At 33.0% G+C, this 22,492-nt stretch overlaps 1 protein-coding gene across 7 annotated transcripts in view; it reads right to left on the bottom strand.

Annotated features, from left to right (window-relative positions):
* Positions 1-22,492, bottom strand: part of GTF2I (general transcription factor IIi) — a 93,879-nt gene that overhangs the window by 39,756 nt on the left and 31,631 nt on the right. For 3 of the 7 annotated variants that reach the window (XM_032459502.1, XM_032459505.1, XM_032459508.1), the window contains exons 7-11: positions 21,231-21,285; positions 20,713-20,756; positions 11,735-11,812; positions 3,847-3,906; positions 1,774-1,830 (exon numbers count right to left, since the gene is read on the bottom strand). In XM_032459502.1, coding sequence (XP_032315393.1) covers positions 1,774-1,830; positions 3,847-3,906; positions 11,735-11,812; positions 20,713-20,756; positions 21,231-21,285 — 294 coding nt within the window. The remainder of the gene's footprint in view (positions 1-1,773; positions 1,831-3,846; positions 3,907-11,734; positions 11,813-20,712; positions 20,757-21,230; positions 21,286-22,492) is intronic. The other 4 variants (XM_032459503.1, XM_032459506.1, XM_032459507.1 and 1 more) reach the window with 2 other exon arrangements.

A 22,492-nucleotide genomic window follows, 5' to 3' on the forward strand; every position in this document is an offset into this window, starting at 1 on the left:
AAAATGACATTCATTATAAAGCACTTTCTATATGTTTCAACATTTTACTGATTTGATATTCCAAAAGCAGCCTACTATAAAATTTTACTGGCATTTTAATTCATCTCATATTTATTAAATTAAAATATCTAACCCTTTTAATTGTAAGTAGGGATAAGAGAAAACACAAATTAGAAAACTCTGGAAAACTATTAGATAATACCAAATTATCTGCTAATGTAGGTAACTTTTTTTTTTTTTTAACTGTTTCTCCACTTCCTTCAGAAATCCTAGGAGTGGCTTCCATTGTTAATACCACAATCAATTTTTTGAAATGGGGACCTTCATATCAAGACAACGAATATAGCAAATGCATACAGGACTGTATCCCGTAACTTTATATGAAACATCCTTTACAAAATTAAATATTTAATTAATATTTGTGTTACTACACAAAACAAATGTACATAGAATGTTAGTGCTGGAAGCTCGGCTAGAGAGTATCTTCATCAACTCTCTTTTCAACTTTGCAAAGGTTGAGAGATTAATTGATTTGCCAAAGATTATGCTTACTTGTTAGTAAAAGAATAAAGACCAGAACCCAAATTCAATTCAACTCTACACTGCAACATGACAGCAAAACTTTCCTTAAAAAATAAAGTATTTCAAAGCCTAGTATCTACTTCACACTGCCTGATGAATCCCTGTATCATCTGATTTATATACAGGTATTTCGTTGTTGTAAATATTGCCTATCTAAAACAGAGTTTTGTTACAGAGGAAATATTACCTCCACACAATAAAACAATATCGTCTACATAACTATCTATTTAAAAATCTCAAAAAAGAAATGTAAATTAATGAGCATTTCATTATTTCTGCAAGAAATGTATTCCAGTTAAAATACCCTAATTCTAAAACTGAATTTGGAAAAATCAGCCAACATTCCAGGAACCTTAAGAACTTCCTACACTCAGGAGAGTAAAAGATCAAATAACTGATTTTTTAAAATAAAATAAAAAAGCAAATATAAGGAATTGAAAGGTACAGAAGAGACTCCTTATTCTAAAAAAAAAAAAAAAAAAAAAAAAAGGCAAAGATGACCAGTTTATAAGAGAAATAATTCTAAAACAAGATTCAATTACCTTACCAGTTATTTTCCTTAGGAGAAATCTACAAAAATTCTCTTGGAACTACCTAAACTGGTTAGAAATAAGAAGCCATTCTGCAGTGTCATAGTTTAACTCAAGATTCCAGTAATTAAAAAAGCTGTACCACAGCTGCATATTCATTTAATTCTACAATCAAAGGAGAATGGCTGGTTAACAGACAAAGTGGTCCAAAGGTGGCTATGGGTATAAAAATGAGCAGAGAGGAGATCTCTCCTTTAAGCTTATGTAGAATACATTACCCTACTTTTAAAAAATGGTACCATTACATAGTATGTTCAGAAATGACAGAGCTAGCAATAATTTTACTTCTAAATATCAAAACCATTCTTTCTTAAAAGATTTTTAATATGGCACAAGAGAACCAAGAAAAAAACGAGCAGCATTTTGCATCATGAAGAGTTTTACTTACCACTTAAGTTTTCGTCCCCATATGCTTTATTATTCAGTACAGTAAAAGAGGTATACTACAGCTTAGTAAAAAAAAAAAAACAAACCTGTTGGCTAAGAAGGCATACCATAACAATTATCTTTTATTTCCAAATAAGGTGTTTTAAGGATAACATTCTCCACAGTATAGAACATAATACAAATATAGCAAAGTAAAAATCCCTGTATTTCTAACCTTCTGCTGGTACCTCCATTTCTGTTCCTTCGTTGCCCTCTGAAGAATGATGGCTTCCTAAAAAGAAAATAAACCACATATAATAAACCAATAAAAACTCACATCGGAAGAAGAGAAACTAGATAACAATGCAAACAGTTTAAGACATAACAAAATGAATACAAACTGGTTCTTTAACTTCTTAGCAGCTAATTCAATGTTATCTAATTCAAAAAAACATGTAACACTTCTGTATGAAAGCTCAAAAAATTATTTTGAAATGTAAACATCTTCAGTAAATCTAGGATTTACTTTCAGTAAAAGTAGGATTGGGGATTTAACATTAGTTATTGTAACTGCACAATATATTACTGACAGATGTTGAATTTTAGAAACAGAACATATGCTTCAAAGTGCCATGCTCATCAATGACGCACAGAAACACCAGAGTAAATTCTTTCTGTGCTCATAGACTCTATCAAGTCTAGATAAACAGATTCATGTTTGGCTGTGACATGTTTCCTGCTTTCCATTTTTACTCTGGTGGAAGCTATGGAAACTCAATCCCCATTATTTAATCAAAGTTGTACTTAAAGGAAACTCATAAGTTAAAACTTTAAGATACTACCTTTAGTCTCAAAAGCATTTAAATTCAGGTAATATAATCTGCCTGCTTCTAAAAACTGGAACATAAAGCAATGTATCAGGTTAGGCAAGTCACAAGGTAAACAGGCTCATTCTACTAGAACAGAACATGAAAGAAGTAATCTAAAACTCTAGAGAGCCAATTAAAGTAAGTGCCCAAACTGCCCCAGAATATTCATCCTCTGTCCTTATATATCTGAGCTACTAACATGGAAAAGGTTGATAATCACTGCCTCCATGTATAAATAAAATATATTACCTATACGTAAGAATAAATCACAAAGGTGGGGGAAGCAAAATCAAGTCTACTTTGTCATTCACTGATAACTAATTTCAGAAACTATACTAAAGGTCCAACCCCTGGACACAGGTTTTAAGTACATTTTATCTTGATTCTTAAGGTGCACTGACTACAACTTCAAAAACTACCATGCAGTGTCTACCACCTTTGAGTTTAAAAAACCATACTAAGATAAAATATTTCTGGTTTTCAAAGCTTAGCTTTATGATACAGTAATTATCTTGGGATTCTTTTCCATTTATTTCATATTTTGAAAACTCACCTGAGCTCAAAACACTAGGTAAACCTATAAAGCTACAGCCATGAATGATTAACTTCTTAAATATGCTTTCTCAACACATAGTCCCCCCACCTCCCCACCCTTATTCAACAATAAATTTTGAATTTATGGAGCACTGGGCTCTTTAACTGTAATACAAAAATGTAAGGTCAAAAGAATGAGAGATAATGGGAAAGAGGTCACTGCTTAAAAAGGGAAGACTGAATAAGAATAGTTAAGGTGATTGTTCCACCCATCAGAATATTATAAGAGTGCATGTAAACAATGATTCTATGTGTTCCTTTTATTCTTTTAAAGTCTGAAATAAGCAATTACATTTATATTAAAAGTAAAGCTGGACAAAATCAATTTTATGAGGTCAAAGCCAGAACAGACAAAAGTAAAGTAAAACCCATCACAAACAACCACAGAGCATCAAGTTAGGGAATCCTATACAAAAATTCCCAAAAAGGTATTCAATCAATAAACTTAGGGATTCACAAGTGATCTCTTACAATCTCTCTAAAAAACTAAGTACCAACATGACCTTACTGATGTAACTTTTACATTAGTAACTATACAATAAAAGCCTTATTTCTGACTATTCTGATATAAGGTATAAATGTGTACTTTACCTTAAATATGAAAGTGTGTCATGTACCCATTTCGAGATTCATTACTAGATTCACAAAAGGGAAAATTGATTTTGAAAAATTGTTGCTTGTGAAGTTCACTTATATGTTTAAAAAAAAAAAGGCCAATACATTTCTTTTCCTTTTCCATTTATAAAAGTAATAATACAGATATAAGTACTAAAACACAGTCTGTCCAATATAAAGAAACATTAAGTAAGAACAGTATGTGGGAAAATGGAACTGAAAAGTTATACCTTGCAAAGACTTCGAAAGGGGAAGTTTGTCATCAACATCATCAGTTTCAGAAGGGCCTGCTTTGGGATACAAAGATAATACTTCAAAAGTAATCCCCAAAATATATTTTGGGTTACTTCAGTAAACAAATTTCGGTGAGAGATAATGGAATAATACAGCCCTTTCATGAACCAAAAAGGAAAAAAAAAACCTGACAAAATGAGTGGTGTCAATTTATGGGCTTAGTGAATGGAAAAAGTGTATTCAGATAAATTCAAATATAGACAGTCAAAAAAAAATGAAACGAGTAGACATGGATCGAATGGAAATGATGTCTCAAATGGTGGATATGGGTTTTTTTTTTTTAAAGTAAAATGTCCATAATAGCAACTTTCACTTCATACAGATTTTAAGTGCAGGTTTATCTTACAAGGTGCATTTTGTTTCTTCGTTGACAAGTATTTGGTTAATGTTTTACCATACTAAAGAAAATGCAGAATCAAATTGTTATACCTTCCTTAGAATCTCTAAAAATCATGCAATTAAACTATCAATAAGCTTGAATCTCCACTGAAATAGAAACATGACAAACTAACAATTATTAATTCAGAATCCCCCTTTCCTGAAGATCCATAAACACTTTCTAATAACTTAACAAGGTTTTTCCCAATTACTAACATATAAAGTTTCAGTTCATTAAACCTTCTCAAAATGCTATACAGATTTTGACAACACACTTGCATGTATTATCAAGCTTCTTAGTGAAATACATTAAAAAGAAAACAAAACATTGTTTCCAATAGCTACTTAATATAAAACATGTTCTTGCATTTATATGAATATAAACCACTTCACTATGTCTGAGCATTTTTTGGTAAACATCCTAAGATTTTTGAAAGGCTTTGTAAATGCATGAGAAATCAATTTCACAAAAAGGCACAAAACTATATACAAAGGACACATCACAGAAAAAAAACAACTTCATAGAAAATACAAAAATTATTTTTACTTGGAATCTCAATTAAGAGCGAGATAGTAAATGAAAGAGACCTGAGTTCAAATGCAGATTTACTGCTTCCTAGTCATGTGATCCTGGCTAAAAATACACAGAAAAAATTAATTAAATGATAGCTAAAGGTATTGACTTCTAACTACCGCTTTTAACTGCTTTTCCACAAGTTGAGTTATGTGGCGTTTTCAATATTGTCCTGCTCTACAAATTACTTTAATGAGGTCCTCTTTAAGTCAACTACAGTATATTTCTTAGGATTCCCACTGTATAGGATTTCTATCTTAATAACCTGCTTATTATTGATTTCTAATTTAATTAATCACATTATGTTCAGGGAATTCTTTAATGCTATTTGTGTACAGGTATAAAGTCAATTTTTGTAATAAAAAATCAAGTTTCGTATATAAACATTTATTTGCTAGGTACAGAGTTCTGGATATAGATCAATTAGCTTACGTTTGTAAATTGCAAAGTTTAAATATTCTGTTTACCATTTATAAGCATTCATCATTTGTTAAAATCTCTCAGGTGACTTTTTATAAATTTATTGTAACTGTATCAATTCTTTAGTTCTACTTTTGAGGCTATGGTAGATATGTACAAATTAATGATTATTCTATCAACTTAGTGACTTACTAGTATATATATAATATAGTCTTAATCTTTATACTTACTACTTTTTCCTTTTTGGCCTCAAATTAGTACTACTAAACTTCGTTTAGGTTACTATTTGCCCAGCATACCTTCAAATCACTATACTGTCCAATTATCTAGGTCTTTTAATTTTAACCATATATGTTTTAACAGCACATTACTTGGATTTTATTCATCAAAAGATAGGCAGCAAACTTCACACTCAAAATTCTAACAGTGTCTATCAGTCATTGGAGACAAATTCCACTTTCCCAACCTCACGTCTGAGCACATCTTAGAGGAAGACTGACAGGTGTCAAGCCTATTCTGGAAAAGTTTTCAAAGAAAACATAAACGTCTTCATGTAGAAGAATGAACCAATAAACTACAGTATAATTGTACAATTTAACTACCAGAGTCATAGTATTAAATGTGACAAAACAGGTAAATCTTGAAAACTTGTATTGACTGACACACAAGAAAGTATACAAAACAACATAATACAGTGTACCATTTATCCCAAACTTAAGAACTGAGAAGGTATTACACATAAAATGTATGTGCATGGATATACATACACAGACACTTCTGTGGGAATACACAGGCATTTAAGTATAAAATTATTATCAGGAACGACAATTCTCAATTTCAATAAAATAACTCAGGAGGAATAGGGGAAAAAAGGGAATTGGAAAGGCCTAAAGAAGGTTGTCAAATAACATATTTTACCCGTCATATGGGAGAAAATGGGGACAACAAAATACTAAGATTCAGTAAACCTAGGCAGATGTAACATTACGTTTGTAGGTCTTATACATTTTACTTAAAAAAAAAATTTAGAAATACAGCCAGTCCTCTATATCTATGCATTCAGCATCTATAGATTCAACCGTGGATCAAAAATATTGGGAACAAAAAAATTTCAGGAAGTTCCAAAATGCAAACCTTGAATTTGTGTGCACAATGGCCACTATTTAGATAGCATCTACATTGTATTACGCTTTAAGTAATCTAGAGATGATTTAAATAAAGTATAGGGGAAGATGTTTGTAGGTTATATGCAAATACAGCATTTTATATAAGGGATTTGATAATCTATGGGTTTTGGTACTGGAGACGGGTGGGGGGTGGGGTAGCCCTGGCACCAATCTCCCTGTGGATACCAAAGGATTATACAATACAGCAATGCAAGTAAGTCTACAGTACTCCCAAGAATATATTTCACAAATTATATGTTTCACACAAGAAGCCTGATATATGCTGAAGGATTCTATTTATATAAACTACAAAAACAGACAAAATTAACCTAGGTTGTTACAAGTCAGGACAAAGATTAAAACTGGAAGGAGGCTGCCAGAAAAGGAGCCCAAGGGAAAAGGAGCTTTCAGGATACTGACACCTAACAACAGACCTTCAGGATGCATGAAGCAAACCGACAGAAAATTGAAACGAGAAATAGAAAAACCCACAGAGGGAGCTAAAGATTTCAATACTTTTGTAATGGACAGACAAGTAGAGAGAAATACCAGTAGAATAATGCAGACCTGATCAACTATCAAGCAACCTTAATAAAGCAAAAATAACTGAAATAATACAAAGAATGGGGGATTTCTGGTCAAGATGGCAGAGTAATAGGACCATGAGCTCGCCTCTCCTCACAATTACAACAAAACCACAACTCAGTGCTAAACAGCGATCGAGAAAAAAGATCTGCTTCAAATGGAAACAGAGTGAACCATAGTAGGTGACAGCTGCACAGCGCTGTGAATATACTTCCTGTCACTGTACTATACACTTAAAATGGTAAATTTTACGTTGTTTCTAAATTTTCAGAAATATGTATTTTTTAATTTAAAAAAGTTATATAAAGAATATTCTCCAACCATAATGGAAGTAACTGAAAACCAGCAACAGAAAGGTATCTGACAAATCCACAAATATGTGGAAATTAAGAGTAAACACATCTATGTAAACCAGAGGACAAAGAGGAAATCAAGGGAAATTAGAAAATGTTTTAAAGCGAATGAAACTAAACACATCAAAGTTTCTGGGGTGCATGGGGGAAGGTACAGCTCAAGTGGTAGAGTGCATGCTTAGCATGCGTGAGGTCCTGGGTTCAATCCCCAGCACTTCCTCTAAAAAATAAATAAACCTAATTCCCTCCTGGAGAAAAAAAAAAAAGTTTATGGGGTGCAGCTAAACTAATGCTTAAGAGGGAAGTTTATGGCATTAAGTGCTTACACTGAAAATTATCTCAATTCAAAGAATTTAGGCTTCCATCTTAAGAGAAACATAAAATATAAACAAATTAAAATTAAATCAAGAAGAAAGAAAGGGAAGAAACACATGAGCAAAAATTATTGAAATTTTGTAAAAGCTGAATCTTTGACAAACAAAAAATAAAAAAGGAAAATTTGAGAAAGCTTTAGAGTCAGACTAATAGTTCTCCATGGAAGTGATATTGTCCCCTAAGGGGCATTTCTGACTGTCACAACTAGGGAGACATTACTGGTATGTATCTAGTGGGTAGAGGACAGGGAAGATACTAAACATCTTACAACGCAGAGCATAAAACAGGTACCCATAACAATGAACTGTTCTATCAAAATGTCAGTATTGCCAAGCTTGAGAAGCCCTGAGCTAGAATGATCAATAAAAAACAAAAATAAAAAAGAACAAAGACATAAGTTGCTGTAATTAAATTACTACAGACCTTGCAAACATTAAAATAAAAAAAGAAAGAACTTAAGACAAAGTCGACAAACTCCTTAGAAGATACAAACTGCCAATGCTCAGTCAAGCGGAAATATAAAACCTGAACAGTCTTACAACCAGTAAACAAAATTTTAATAAAATATGGAACGAATTTTAAAACTTTCCATTAGAGAGAAACCTCAGGAACCCAAGCGTCTTCACTGGCAAGTTCTACCAAAAATATGTAAGAATAGAATAATATCAATTCTACAAAAAAAATTCTTCCAATATATCACTTCTCAATTCATTCAGGCCAGTGGCCAGTATTACCAAAACAAATAAAGACATTTACAAGAAAAGAAAATTTCTGGCAAATATTGCTGAAGAACATTCAACCATATATAAAAAGTTATACATCATAAGTAAGTGTAGTTTATTATCCCAGAAACTCTTTGTCTGGTTCAAATTTGAAAACTAATACTGATGATGATTTTAACAAACTAAATAATGAAAATGATATAATCATTAAGAGATGCAGAAAAGACTTTTCATAAAATTCAACATCCAATCACTATACAAACTTCACAAACTCTGAATACAAAAAATTTCTTCAATCTGATAAAGGAAATCTATCAAAAGGGGAAAAAAAGTTTTCTAGTGAAAGATTTCCATTTAAAACAGCAAACCAAGTAAGGATGTCTACTCTCATTACCACTCAACACAACACTACAAGGTCTCAGCTGGTGCAATTAACACAAGAAAACGAAAGGGAAGAAATAATACTGCCTACTTAGAAAATCGCAAAGACTTTTCTAAAGAGTTGCTATACTAATAAGAGAATTTTAACTAGGTCACAAGGTATAAGGTCAGTATGTAAAAGTCAACTGCAGTTCTACATATTAGGAATAAATAGGTGGAAGCTGAAACTGTAGAAGAAAAAAATACCACTTACAGTAACACCAAAAACCATTAAATACTTAGATACAAATCTTTCAAAATACGCACAAGATCTATATGCCGAAGACACACTGATAAAAGGAATCAAGGAAGAACTAAATAAGATGCATATATCACGTTCATTAATCAGAATATTTGATATTAAGATATTTAACCTAAATTAGTCTATAGATTCAGCACAATCTCCATCAAAATCCCCACAGGGTATTTTGAACAAGCTGGTGTTTAAAAATTTACTTGAAAAGGTAAAGGTGGTAAATTATGCAAAATTATTTTGAAAAAGAAGTCAAGACTTACTAGTATAATCTATAGTACTCAAGACAATGTAATTTTGGCAACAGGACAGACCCAGGGATCAATGTAACAGAATATACTCAAGAAAACTGACCAAGATATAAAGGTAACACTATGAAAAAAGAACCATCTTTCTAACAAAAGGTGCCAGAAGAAGGTGCTGGATATCCATATGCGCAAGTTTGAACTCGGTATTTTGCACACTATACAAAAATTAGGTCTAAATCAATCACAGATTTCAACAGTAAAACTAGAGAAATTTCTAGAAAAAACAGGAAAAAATCATTTTGACACTGGGTCAAGCCAAGATTTCTTACCTATGATATTTAAGCACAATCCATACAAGGAAAAAAAAATCAGAAGGTTGGACATCATCAAATTTAACTATTTGCAAATCATATCACAAAGGACAAATACACAAAGAACTGCCAAAGCTCAATTAAGAAAAATATACAAATTACATGGACTCTATCTCTCAGCCAAGATGAAAAACTAATTGTATGGCTACCACCTTCTTCAACTGCACTTAGGATATTATCATTTCTGGCAATCTTTCTCCTGTACACACATTTGATTTCCAACTCTTATTACTCAGGTATTACATCACTCACACACCCTATTTCAAAGGGGTACAAAAAAGCTTCTAGAATCACACAAACATCAAAACATCAAACAGCAAAGCTGAAAAGGCAGTTATCCAAAATATAGAAGACTTTTTATTTTAAAAATTAAATATAATGTATTTAAAAAGAGATTTTATGAAACAAGATTTATTAAATTTATGTATATTAGTAAGGTACCAACAACTGCTAGAAAGGCTAAATATTTTCCAAAAAGTTAACTTTGTAATTAAAAATTCTCAGAGTTACTGCAAACTTTTAGCCACATGATTATTAACGTCACAAGGAATAAAATGTTCAAAATTGACGGATAAAAATTATGAAATTCACTAGGTCACAATCTGATATACGTATATGGATGGATATTCACATGATTACAAGCCAGAATAAATTTATTGTAACTTTTACAATATTCCAGAACTGATAAAGCCATATCATTTTAAATGAACTAAACCTACTAGGCAAATACAAATTAAAACCAGTAAGAGGTGTAACAAGACACCCACTAAAGTGGCCAACAATAACAATGTGGATGTACAAGGGCTGACAAGGATATGGAGCTACTAAAACTACTGTACTTGCTGATGGAAATGTCAAACAGTAAAAGCACAGTGGAAAACAGGTAGTTCCTTAAAAATACCTACCATATATCCCAGCTATTCCAGTTTTAGGAATCTACTTAAGAGAAATGAAGGCATATTTCTACACAAATGTTCACAGCAGCTTTATTTTTAATAGCCCCATACTGGAAACAACCAAAATGTCCATCAACAAATGGAGAAACATACAGATTGTGCTACAGCCATGCAGTGGAATAACACTCAGCAATAAAATGGATTTAGCTACCAATATATACAACACTATAGATGAATTTCAGAACAATTATGTGAAATTTAAGAAGTCACAGCTCCCCACCCAAAGGAAACAGTACATACTTTATGACGATGATTCCATTTATATAAATTTCTTAAAAAGCAAACTAATCTAAAATGATAGAAAACAGATCAGTGGTTGGCTGAGGAAGGCAGTGAATTACAAAGGGACTCAAGGAAACTTGGGGTTATGAACATTTAATTAATCTTGACTGCAGTGAAGATGGCTTTATAGAGATATATTAAAAAACTAGTTAATTTTATACTTTAAATGTTTAATATACTTTATACATCTATAAAAATTAAACTTACTAAAAACTACAGATGTTCTTCTAAATTAAAACCCATCAATGTATTAAAGCAATCTGCGTTGTGAAATTATGATCCTTAATTCCTTTCTGATAATGAAGATACAGAACAAGATGATAAGTACTGAATACTTGTGTCTTTACTATTTATAGATTTTTAACATAATAATACTGCTAACAGTTGTTGCACAAATAGAGCTATTAAGAGGTTCAGAAGACCTCTTATGCCTTGCAAGTAACTCTAGAAATTAGAATTGAATTCTAAATAGCATCACAACTTATGTTTGTCCTTTTAAGAATATTAATGGTTATTTTACATTTCCCCTATAGACTGAGTTTACTGTCCCATTTTTTAAATCTATTTTATTCCAGAGATAAATTATAAATATACATGCCAATCAAAGACCAAATGACCAATCAAGAAAACAATATCTAAGAAATGCAGGCAACTGATAAAAATATTTTAATTTTAACCACCAATAACCTTTGGAAAGAAAGAATGAATTAAATAGTATTACCTTGAATGTTATACTGATAGTAATCAGGATCTTCTGATTCTTCCTTTACTGTTACAGCTGCCATTTCCAGAGAAATACCTGTAAAAGCAAATGAAATTATATAATTAGAACTTTAGGACATTCAGATGGTGTAGGGAAATCCCTTATGCCCTCCTGTTAATGCAGAGTAATGTATACATATTTTAAAGGTTTTCAAAAGACAAAAATTTTGGCGGGGGAGAGTATGGCTCAGGGCTAGAGTGCATGCTTACCACGCAAGAGGTCATGGATTCAATCCTCAGTAACTCCATTAGTTAATTAATTAACTAACTAACCTAATCCCCGCCCAAGAAATAATCAGAAGTGAAGTTAGAAATAAGTTAAAAAAAAAAAAAAAAGACAAAAGTTTGCTAGGTGGCAGGGTGACAAATATCACCTAACACCCAACCTAGACAACATTTTAAACACTGCTAATCTTTTGGGATTTACTGCTCAATTTTTTGTTCTTATCTTTGCAAATGAAGAAAATTAAGTCACACTTTATTTTCACTCAATGTTAAAAATAGTTTTATAGACCAATGAAAATCAACTGTAAACATCAACTTTAATGACTCGATATTCCAGAATAAAGATGAAATAATCTTTAACCATTTTACTGATACACTTATTTTTTCTCCTAACAGTCTCTTAATTAACAAGTGTAATAAAGCACACCTTTCAGCGTAACACTCAACAGTTTGTCCACAATGAGGATAAATTATATAAAGTAGACCTTTGTGGCCAGATATAAATGAGTGCATATTGTACAATTCCACATAGAGTAAGGTCAGATTTAGAGAAAAGAAATCTATGTTGTTAAAACTCAAGCAACATCAATTACACAAGAAAGCTAAAAACAAAAGAAAACAAAACACTCAAGCAACTTATTGACTTTTGCAGAAGAGTAATGAGAAGAGGAAGAAGAGGGCCTTCTGGGAGTGTTATCAGTGCTCTGTATCTCAGTATGAACGTTATTAGATTACAGGCATGTGTACTTATTTGTTGTTGCTATATACACTTATACTTAGCATACACTATACTTCAATTGTAAGTTTTAGGAGAGAAGATTCTTAACAAACTCTTTAACAAATTCTTAATAAAGATATAATGCCCATACACTCAAAAACAAAGAGCCCTTGGCTGGGCAACCCGGAGGGGTTAGATAGGAGGAGCTTTCAGAAGTGAACAGCTGCTGTCACCAAATGGCTGCAGATCCTACTCTTTCTTGTCCGCCATGCAGGAGTCAATTACACTCTCACAAAGTGTAAGAAATGAACAATGAATGGGTGTATATACACATTTCAGACTAAGTTATCAGCTGTAATCATTCCAGGCCTATGATAAACTTAATATTGAGCTGGTGCTATATGACTTTACAAGGTTTGTGCAGAATATTTTCATCTGAAGAAATAGCTCAAAAAGAGTGTTAGCTTGATATACTAAAAGGACATCTATCCCTGAAGGCTCAAGCAAAGAAGGGGGTTACTCTATGGACCATAATCACCAATGGGAGATGGTTTTGCTGCCATAAGATGCTGGCAGAGAACATGCCTGGAAACCCTGTGATTCTGTGGGCTATCTAGCACTTCGACATTCATCAGTAAAAGTTAATACAAAATCAAAGCAAATAAAAAAGGCAGTTATATCAGGAAATGAAGATTTGGGTCACCTTAACCAGTTAAAGACTCGTACCACCTAAGGTCCTGGCTGAAGGCAAAGAAAGCAAAATACAATGGGTAATGAATTAAGGTGTGAGTTTTTGTGACAAGTTGCAGAAATGTGGACTCGGTATGTTTTCTTCCTTGTCATGAGTGTGTTTCTCTAAGTATTATGTATTTGGATATATTAACTGTTCTCTCTTCTTCCCATTACTATTTTACAAAAATTTTGTTGGAGGTTTCCTTTACCATTTAGTCTTTAGATAAGAAAATAAATGGGCTGACAGTGAATCTGAGGAGTAATTAATAAAACCCATGACTGGACAGTAAATGAGTCTCCCAGAGATGGGTACAATAACTATCAGAACATTATTATCATCTTCTTATTGTGAGGAGAGGGCAAAAATGGTTCCCTTCACAGGGAACCATCTCATTAGAGGAACAGTTGTTTAGCTGTTATGTGGAAGTTCAAAGTAGTGGCGGTGTGTATGGACATTGAGTAGTCAAAGGGTGGCCGGTGCTAGTCATTAAGCAGCTGTCTCCCTTCCAGAACTGTCCGCTTAGACTCCGCTGAAGCGCAGACTACAAAGCAGTTGGATCCTTGGGAGTCTGTGTCGGGGGAACAGAGCAGGGAGGCTACAAGGCTAGGAGAGAGAAAGGGACTTGCACTTTCCTTCTGGTTTGTCTGCATCCTGTCCCCACCAGGGTCACTCGTTCCTTGGTAATCTAGTGAAAGCAGACCGTTCCCACAGCACCACCTGGACCCACTTTACAATTTTTCCAACACTAACAGAACCAGTTCCGATATGTCCCCCGACAGACCAGTACCATCGAAATAGTATCGCCATCTTAGAAGCCAGAATTTAAAAGTTGTATAGGTGGCAGCCAATACCTTGAGTTGTTACTTACATACTTTAGTAATAGTCCTTTTTGATACAACTAGTTAATCTTTAAATTTTCTCCAATGACTGACTGATATGATTCAAATAACTGGTATGGCTTTTTTCTCCTAACTGGACCACAACTGTGGTCCAAGAAATATAAAATCCATACTTAAGATGGATATAGAATTCAATAAAATAATTTTCTCAACGTTTATTTATGGATGCAAACTATTCAGGAGAGAAATGTATGAATAAACGAGAGATTTGTGAAATGATGATTTTGGCATAATAAACTAAAAACTAAACAGAAAACTGAAATTTCCTGTGACATTAAAAGGGGGGGGGGGAATGGGGGAGGGAAACTTCTATAAAACAAACAGCATAATAGATTCAAATACTTATTCCCAAAAAGGACAATTCAACACTCCCTTTCTTGCAGATCTCCCAAAATACTGACATTTGGCATGCCTGTAACATACAAAAATCCTCATTTGTTCACAAGGCCCTTCTCCTTACCCCAATAATTCATTCCAAATACCATCAGGCTGCACTCAGCAAGGTAGGCAGCTGTACTGGGAGGTTTTATGGGGCAGAGCAGGGTGGAAGAATGAGACTATTAATATGAAGGGGCAGGGGAAACTGAGTAACAGGTCTGGGAAACTGATACAAACAAGGGGATAAGCATAAGCAGTGACAGCCCAACAAGGAGTGTCAAATGAAGGAGGCTGGCACTGAGACATGGGTTAAAGAAGCACATAAACATACTGAGAATATCTGGCTGCCATGATTCTCACTGCGACAAAAATAATTATTTGGGAAAGGAGAGAAAAAAACCTTGGTGTGTCAAGAGTGGAACTGAAGATATGGGTATGAAAAATCACAGATGTAAAAAGATGCATGTATGTAAATACTTATTGTGTATGTAAACACACATACAAACAGACTCCCTAGCTACGTCCACTTAGAAGCAATGACATCCCAACTGCAATAAGCACACGTAGCACCAAGACAGTGATTTTTCATAATACCACTCTCCTCAATTAGGAACCAGGGATTCTGGTAAAACGGTTGATTCTAGGGCTGAATTAATATAAGAGTAAGATGCAACCTTGTTTTGCAAAAAAGGTAAAAGTTTTTTTTAAATGATAGGATATTATCAAACAATACAAGGAAAGGACACAGGAATTCCTGTAGTGGCTCCCAATGGCCAAAGCAAGGACTGCTGGAAATCAAAATAAATGATAATAATGAATACATATAATAATAATAATGAATACACTGAATAAAGTGAGTATGCTCTAATATAAATGAATTAATTTTAACTGAAAGCTTGATGGAGTGGTATATACTTCTACAGAATCAGAGAAACTCCCATGAATATAATCATTACAAAGAAAATATAATTAATACACAGGAATTACTCAGGTGAGAAGCCTAGAAAAACTAACTATGATCAGATAAATACGGTAATACCTTCAGGAAACGGATGAATAGAAATCAACTGGCACCTGATATTACAGAAAACAAACGCAGTATCATTTCTGTGATATTTTTGCAAAAAAAAATGCATTTATGAATCTAATCATGAGGAAATACCAAATACTTTTCTCCAAAAGTGTCCAGATCATAGAAGAAAAGACTGGGAAACCTGAAGAAGCCATTAATGGAAACCAAAAAACCCAAAACAAAAACACCACCAACCTGAAAAGGGTTTGAGAATTAGTTAGAACTAATGTATTTTCCTTATTTTGATGATTATATTGTGGGAATGTGGGACATTATCCTTGCTTGTAGGAATTACAAACTGAAGTAGTTAAAGGAGTGATAGGGCATCACACTGGCAACTTACTGTCAATACAGGAAAAAGGTCCTTGTATTATATAGGTATTTTATTAGCTTATAACATATTTAAATAAAAAGTTTAAGGGATTACAATGTTATTCCTCTCCTTCATGACACCCAGATTTGATTCAACTAATAAGCAGTCTGTCTTAAATACTTGCGTATCAGTGGACACAGACCTATTGCCTCACTGTGTTCCACAACACAGAATTCCACTGATGGAGCCGAGCCGCAGGCTAACTGCTATTTTTGCAAAGCAGTAATGGGTCAAAGAACATGTGGATCTTCAAATGAAAATATTAATAAAGTTATCACCCATAAGATAGCAAAAATTTATACACACACCAAGAATTTTTAAATCTTCCCTTTTCTCTATATCCTTTACTGAGACTGAGTATGAACAGAATTTAATGTTTGCCAATCTGTTGAGTGCAAAACTTTACCTTTCTTGGATTTTTATCTCCATTTCTTTAAATGAGACAACATTTTCTCTTGAATCTTCGGTCATTTAATTCCTGAATTAGCTCGTTGTATGTCAAATAGAACAACTCTTTGTGATCTGTCTTGCAAATAGCCATTCTCTGTGTCTTATATGTCTTTTGACACACTGTGGTTGATTTTGCCACAAAAATTTCTAGAGATTTTCCTTAGTTGAATGTATTGCTTAGAAAGTTTTCAAAGAATTACTAAATTTTTTCAGTTGATTTTAATCTAAAATTTTTTATGTGGAATTTTTAACACTTAATGAAATAAAATAAGAGTATAGATATTTTGTTTTCTACTTCATTCTCTTTGGTGTTCTATATACATAATCATGTTTGACACCTGTAAAAGTTAATAGTGCCCTCCATTTTCTAATTCCTTACATCTCTTATTTGTAATGGTTTGGGTATCTGGAACATTGGTAAGAAAATGTGCTAGAATCTAATGAGGAGTGCTTCCTGTGGTTCACTATTAAACAGAATGATGAGTTGGCATTTACAACTATATAAAATATTCCAGCCAATCATAGTTAAGGAATTCTGATGCCTTTCATCATCTACACAGATGATACATTATTTCTAATTAGTTCAGTAACATAAAAAGTGATTTTCTAATAAAATCATCTTTGTGTTCCTAGATGAATCCTAAATCTGAAATTTACTGCATAAAATAACTTCTGAACTGAGTGCAAAATAAAAGCCCCACAACTATAGGCCCTGCAACAGTGAGAATTCAGATGTAACACAATTACCAGTTGGCCCCCATCTTCTACAAGGACAAAGGGGAGACCACTATTTTGCAATATGAAACTGCATTTTATACAACTGAAATTTCTAGACCCCACCTATCACCTATGCTCAGGTTATATAGTTTACATGTTCATTTAGTAAGAAAATATTGTAAATATCAATTTTTCCTTGCCAAATACACTGACTATAAAAAAAATCACTAATTATAAAAGATTTCTCTAGTAATAATGATGAACTTTAAAAAATCATAATTGTTTTTAAAAGATGAAACCACGTACATTCTGACTCTAACCACAAAAAATTATAACAATGAAACTGTAATCAAGTCAGGAAGGGTTGTTTTTAAAATTAGCAAAAACACTTGTGCCCCCGAAATAGAACACAGCAAGAACGCAAACAATAAATAAAATTTTCAAGATCATTCTCAGTTCTGAAAGAAGCTGAAGAGTAAAAATCAATTTACCTGTATGATAAAAGTGGTAAAGCAGAAGTATTGGAAATAAAAATTAAAGTAATTATTTCCTCATTTTCCATATATTAATAGGTAACAAAACCAAACCTTAGAACCATAAACTACAGCATGGTTCTGATAAAAGAACAGCAATGGAGTTCAGTGGAATAGAGCTAAATGCAGAAGTAAACCTGGGTCAATTGATTTTTGACAAACGTGCTAATAAGGCATCCAATGGAGAAAGGAGTATCTTTTCAACAAATGATGCTGGTACAATAGGATATTCACAGCTGAAATGATAAATTTAGATCCTCACTTACCTCAACAACATGCACAAAAATTAGCTCAAAATGGATCTTAGATCTTAACCTAAGATGTAAAACTATAAAACTGAAAGAAAAAACTGAAGAAAAAAGATTTTTCTAGATGTAACACCAAAAGCACAAGTAATAAAAGAAAAGCTTAGAAAACTGGATTGGTCAAAATTTTAATTTTTAAGCTTCAAAGGACACCATTAAGAAAAGCCACAGTCTAAAAAATTTTGGACAAAAGACTTGTACCCATAATATATAAAGAACTCAAGAAAGAAAAGAAAGAAAAAAAAGAAAAGAAAGAAAGGGAAATAATGGACAACCCAATTTAAAATGTGCAATAAGATTTAAAAACACATTTCATCAAAGATATATGAATAACTAATAAGCACATTAAAAAAAAAGATGTTCAACAAAGCATAAATACAGAACAGAAATAGACTCATAGACATAGAATACAGACTTGTGGTTTGCAGGGGGGTGGGGGGTGGGAAGAGATAGACTGGGATTTCAAAATTGTAGAATAGATAAACAACATTATACTGTATAGCACAGGGAAATATATACAAGATCTTATGGTAGCTCACAGAGAAAGGAATGTGACAATGAATATATATATGTTCATGTATAATTGAAAAATTGTGCTCTACACTGGAATTTCACACAACATTGTAAAATGATTATAAATCAATAAAAAAATGTTTAAAAAAAAAGATGTTCAATATCATTAGGAAAATGCAATTAAAAACCACAATTATATGACATACTGGAAGAGCAAGGAGACAGTAAACAGATCAGTGATGTCCAGGTATATGGAGGGAGAGAGAAATGAACAGGCAAAGCACAGAGTATTTTTAGGGCAGTGAAACTACTGTGTGTAATACTATAATAGTGGATGCATCTCATTATACATTTGTCAAAACCCAAAGAATGTACAAGACTCAACCCTGATGTAAACTATAGGACCCTGGGTGATGATGGCTCGTCAACTGTAACAAACGTACCACTTTGGTGCTGCTGTTAACAGTAGGGGAAAAAAAAAAACAGTAGGGGAGGCTGCACATGTTGGGGGCTGGGGTAGAAGGCATATGGTACACTGTACTTTTGGTCTAATTTTGCTGTGAAACAAACTGCTCGAAAAAAAAAATGTCCATTTAGCGGGTGAGGGTATAGCGCTGGTGGTAGAGCTCATGCTTAGCAAGCATGAGGTCCTGGGTTCAATCCCCAGTAGTATCTCCACAATAAATAAATAAATACTCCCCCAAAAAACAAATGAATGAATGAATTAATTGATTAATTAATTTTAAGAATGTCTATTTAAAAACAAAAGAAAGGAAAGAAGAAAAGGAGGGAGAAGAAAAAGAAGAAACCACTAGAATTATGATAAAAATAGACAGTGACAAATGTTGGTCAAGATATGAAGAAACCAAAACCTTCTTACTGCTAAGAAAATAAAATGGTACACTTAGGAAAACAATTTGCCAGATAAGCACAGAGTTACCATAGAACCACAATTCACTCCTAGCTTTCTACCCAAAGGAAATGAAGACATATTTCCACACAGACACATATAGAGATGTTCATAGTATTACTCAAGACAGCCAAAAAGTGGAAACAACTCAAATGTCCATCAAAATGGTAAATGGATATAGAAAAAGTAGTATATCCGTATATTCAGGTATGAACTATTTACATATGCTACAACTCTTTTGAAGATGGGCCTCAAATCATGATGAAAAGTAAAAGAAGCAAAATGCAAAACACCATATAGTGTATGATTCCACTTGATGTGAAATGTACAGATAAGACAGATATATAAAACCTAAAAGTAGATTAGTCATGGGAATAGAGAGGGACGGCAAGTCGGTACCAGCTTTCCATTTGAGGTGATGGAAATGTGCTAAAATTTGATTATGGTGATTACTGCAAAACTATGTATTACTAAACATCACTGCATTTTACATTAAGGCAGGAAAATTTTGTGGCATATAAACTACATCTCAAAAATGCTACCCCCCAAAAAGTGTTTGAAATAACAGTATGAATGACATTTAAAAATAAGAATTAAACACCAAAAATGGCTTAGAGTTAAAAATGGTTTCCTTGGAGAGTGAACAAATGGGAATGCAAAGGGAAAAGAGAGAATCAAGAAGATGTTATATTGATTTTTGTAAAAAGCACTGTAGAACTAGATATTTATTATTATTATTATTCCTGCATAATTGGAAAAAACTTAATAAATTTTGTCTATAAATGTGTAATTAGCAACTGAAGCATTATGCTGTATATCAGAAACTGACATTGTAAACTGACTATATATTTCAATAAAAATAAATATGTACAAAAAAGTGTAATTAGCAATGAATTTCTAGCTACCATTTTATCAAACAAATTACTATCTTTTGGAATTTTGGTAAAATATGATAACATCAACAAATAATGTCATCATTGGAATAAATGTGCTCTGTCTAGTTCTCACCAAAATGGTAAGTAAGTAATAAGTCAAAATATAATCTTCTAAGTTAAGGGAAAGGCTTCTTTACTTAAATATCAAAACTGGATCTAACAGAACTAGTACATACCAGAATCTTCTGTGGGTTCAGTTTTCACTTTGATGGCGCCACAACTGAAAGGAAAAGAAGCCCTGATGAAGCTCTGCGTTGATGAGGGCCACTCACACAGCAAGTACTCAACTGCCCTGGATCTCAACGTATAAACTCACTCATCTGACCAAGCGCCATGCAAAACTGAGTCACTTTAAAATTTACGTATTTATTTCTTACATAACTATGAGCTGACAACTGACTTTAGTACTTTAATTCCAATCAACATTTTGGGGGGCAAAGTATAGCAAAACAACACAGAGTAGCAAATTCCATCTTACCATAAGGCCTTCCTAATCACTGTGGTCATCAGACCAATCACCCAGGAACTATTATCATTCAGAACTAAGTCAAAAGTATTTCCACAGGACCCCCAAATGATTCAATTGCATATTAAACTTCAAGATGTGTGACACAGGTCTTTCTAATATTTCTCAATAATTTAAACACTAAATTTAGTGAGCTGTGGAGGTTCACTGGTAATGAAATATGTTTACCTTCCACCTGGAGATAGCATTGACCTTTCAGCATCTGTAACCATCACACGACCACCTATATACAAAAAAACAAGATTAGATTTAGATTTAGATTTTTCCAACACTAATATTTTCAAAGAATGGACAAGGGGAGGTGTTCATAGCACTGGGTCATTAGAATGAGTATTGCGTTATTTTATAAGTGTCCTTGGTTCTCCCCTATAAGGAAGATAATTAAGGGTGATTATCACCTAACAGATTTATCCCCTCACCTACCAGAATCCTCCCTTTAACAGAAAAGTTGTTATTTTTTATCAATGAAACAAATAGAGCAATATACTATTACTCTAGTAATGTAGAGTAAGACAATATTGATGAATGAATGATGACCAAGATTTCTATTAAGAGTACATCTGGCAGAAGAACTGGAAAACAGTGACTGCTAACAGGTACAGAGGCTCTTTTTGAGGTAGTATAACAGGGATAAAAGACAAACATCTTGTAAATATACTAAAACCTACTGAACTGTACATCTTAAAATGGTGAATTTTATGTTTGTGAAAACAAAAATGGAAAAAAGAAAAAGACTGACCCCACCAAATGCTACCAAAGATGCAGAACAAGTATAATTCACATACTGCTGGTAGGAGCGTTAACTGAAACCACCACGTTGAAAGCCAGTTTGGCAGTTTCTTAAAAAGTTAAATATGTAACTACTATATGATTTCACCATTCCTTTTTAGATATTTACCCAGGAGAAATGAAAATATGTCCACATAAAAACTTGGCACTCAAATATCCATAGTGGAATGGAAATCCAAATTTTCATGGGCAAGTGGATGAGTAAACAAACTGTAGTGTATCTGCACAGTGGAACACAAATCAACAATAAAAAGAACTACTGATACATGAAACACTGATAAATCACAAAACAAGCCAAACAAACAAAAAGGAGTACATACTATAAGATTCCATTTCTATAAGAAGTCTAAAAAATGCAAAAAAAATCTACACTGACAACAGCAAGATGAGTGGTTGCCTGCAGACAAGGCACAGAGACAAAAGGAGGAATTACCAAGGGGTTTGAGCAAACTTGAGGGTGAAAGATGCTTCATTATCTCGATTGCAGTGATGGTTTTCACAGTGTATACATGTGCCAAAACTTAGCAAACTGTAAACACGTGCAGTTTACTGTGTGTCAATTATATCTCAATAAAGCTGTTAAAATACTCTTAAACTGAAAAATACAATCCCCTTACAATCACAATTCTTCAATAGCTTTG

The sequence above is a fragment of the Camelus ferus genome, chromosome 18 (assembly GCF_009834535.1).
Source record: "Camelus ferus isolate YT-003-E chromosome 18, BCGSAC_Cfer_1.0, whole genome shotgun sequence".
Classification (NCBI taxonomy): domain Eukaryota; kingdom Metazoa; phylum Chordata; class Mammalia; order Artiodactyla; family Camelidae; genus Camelus; species Camelus ferus.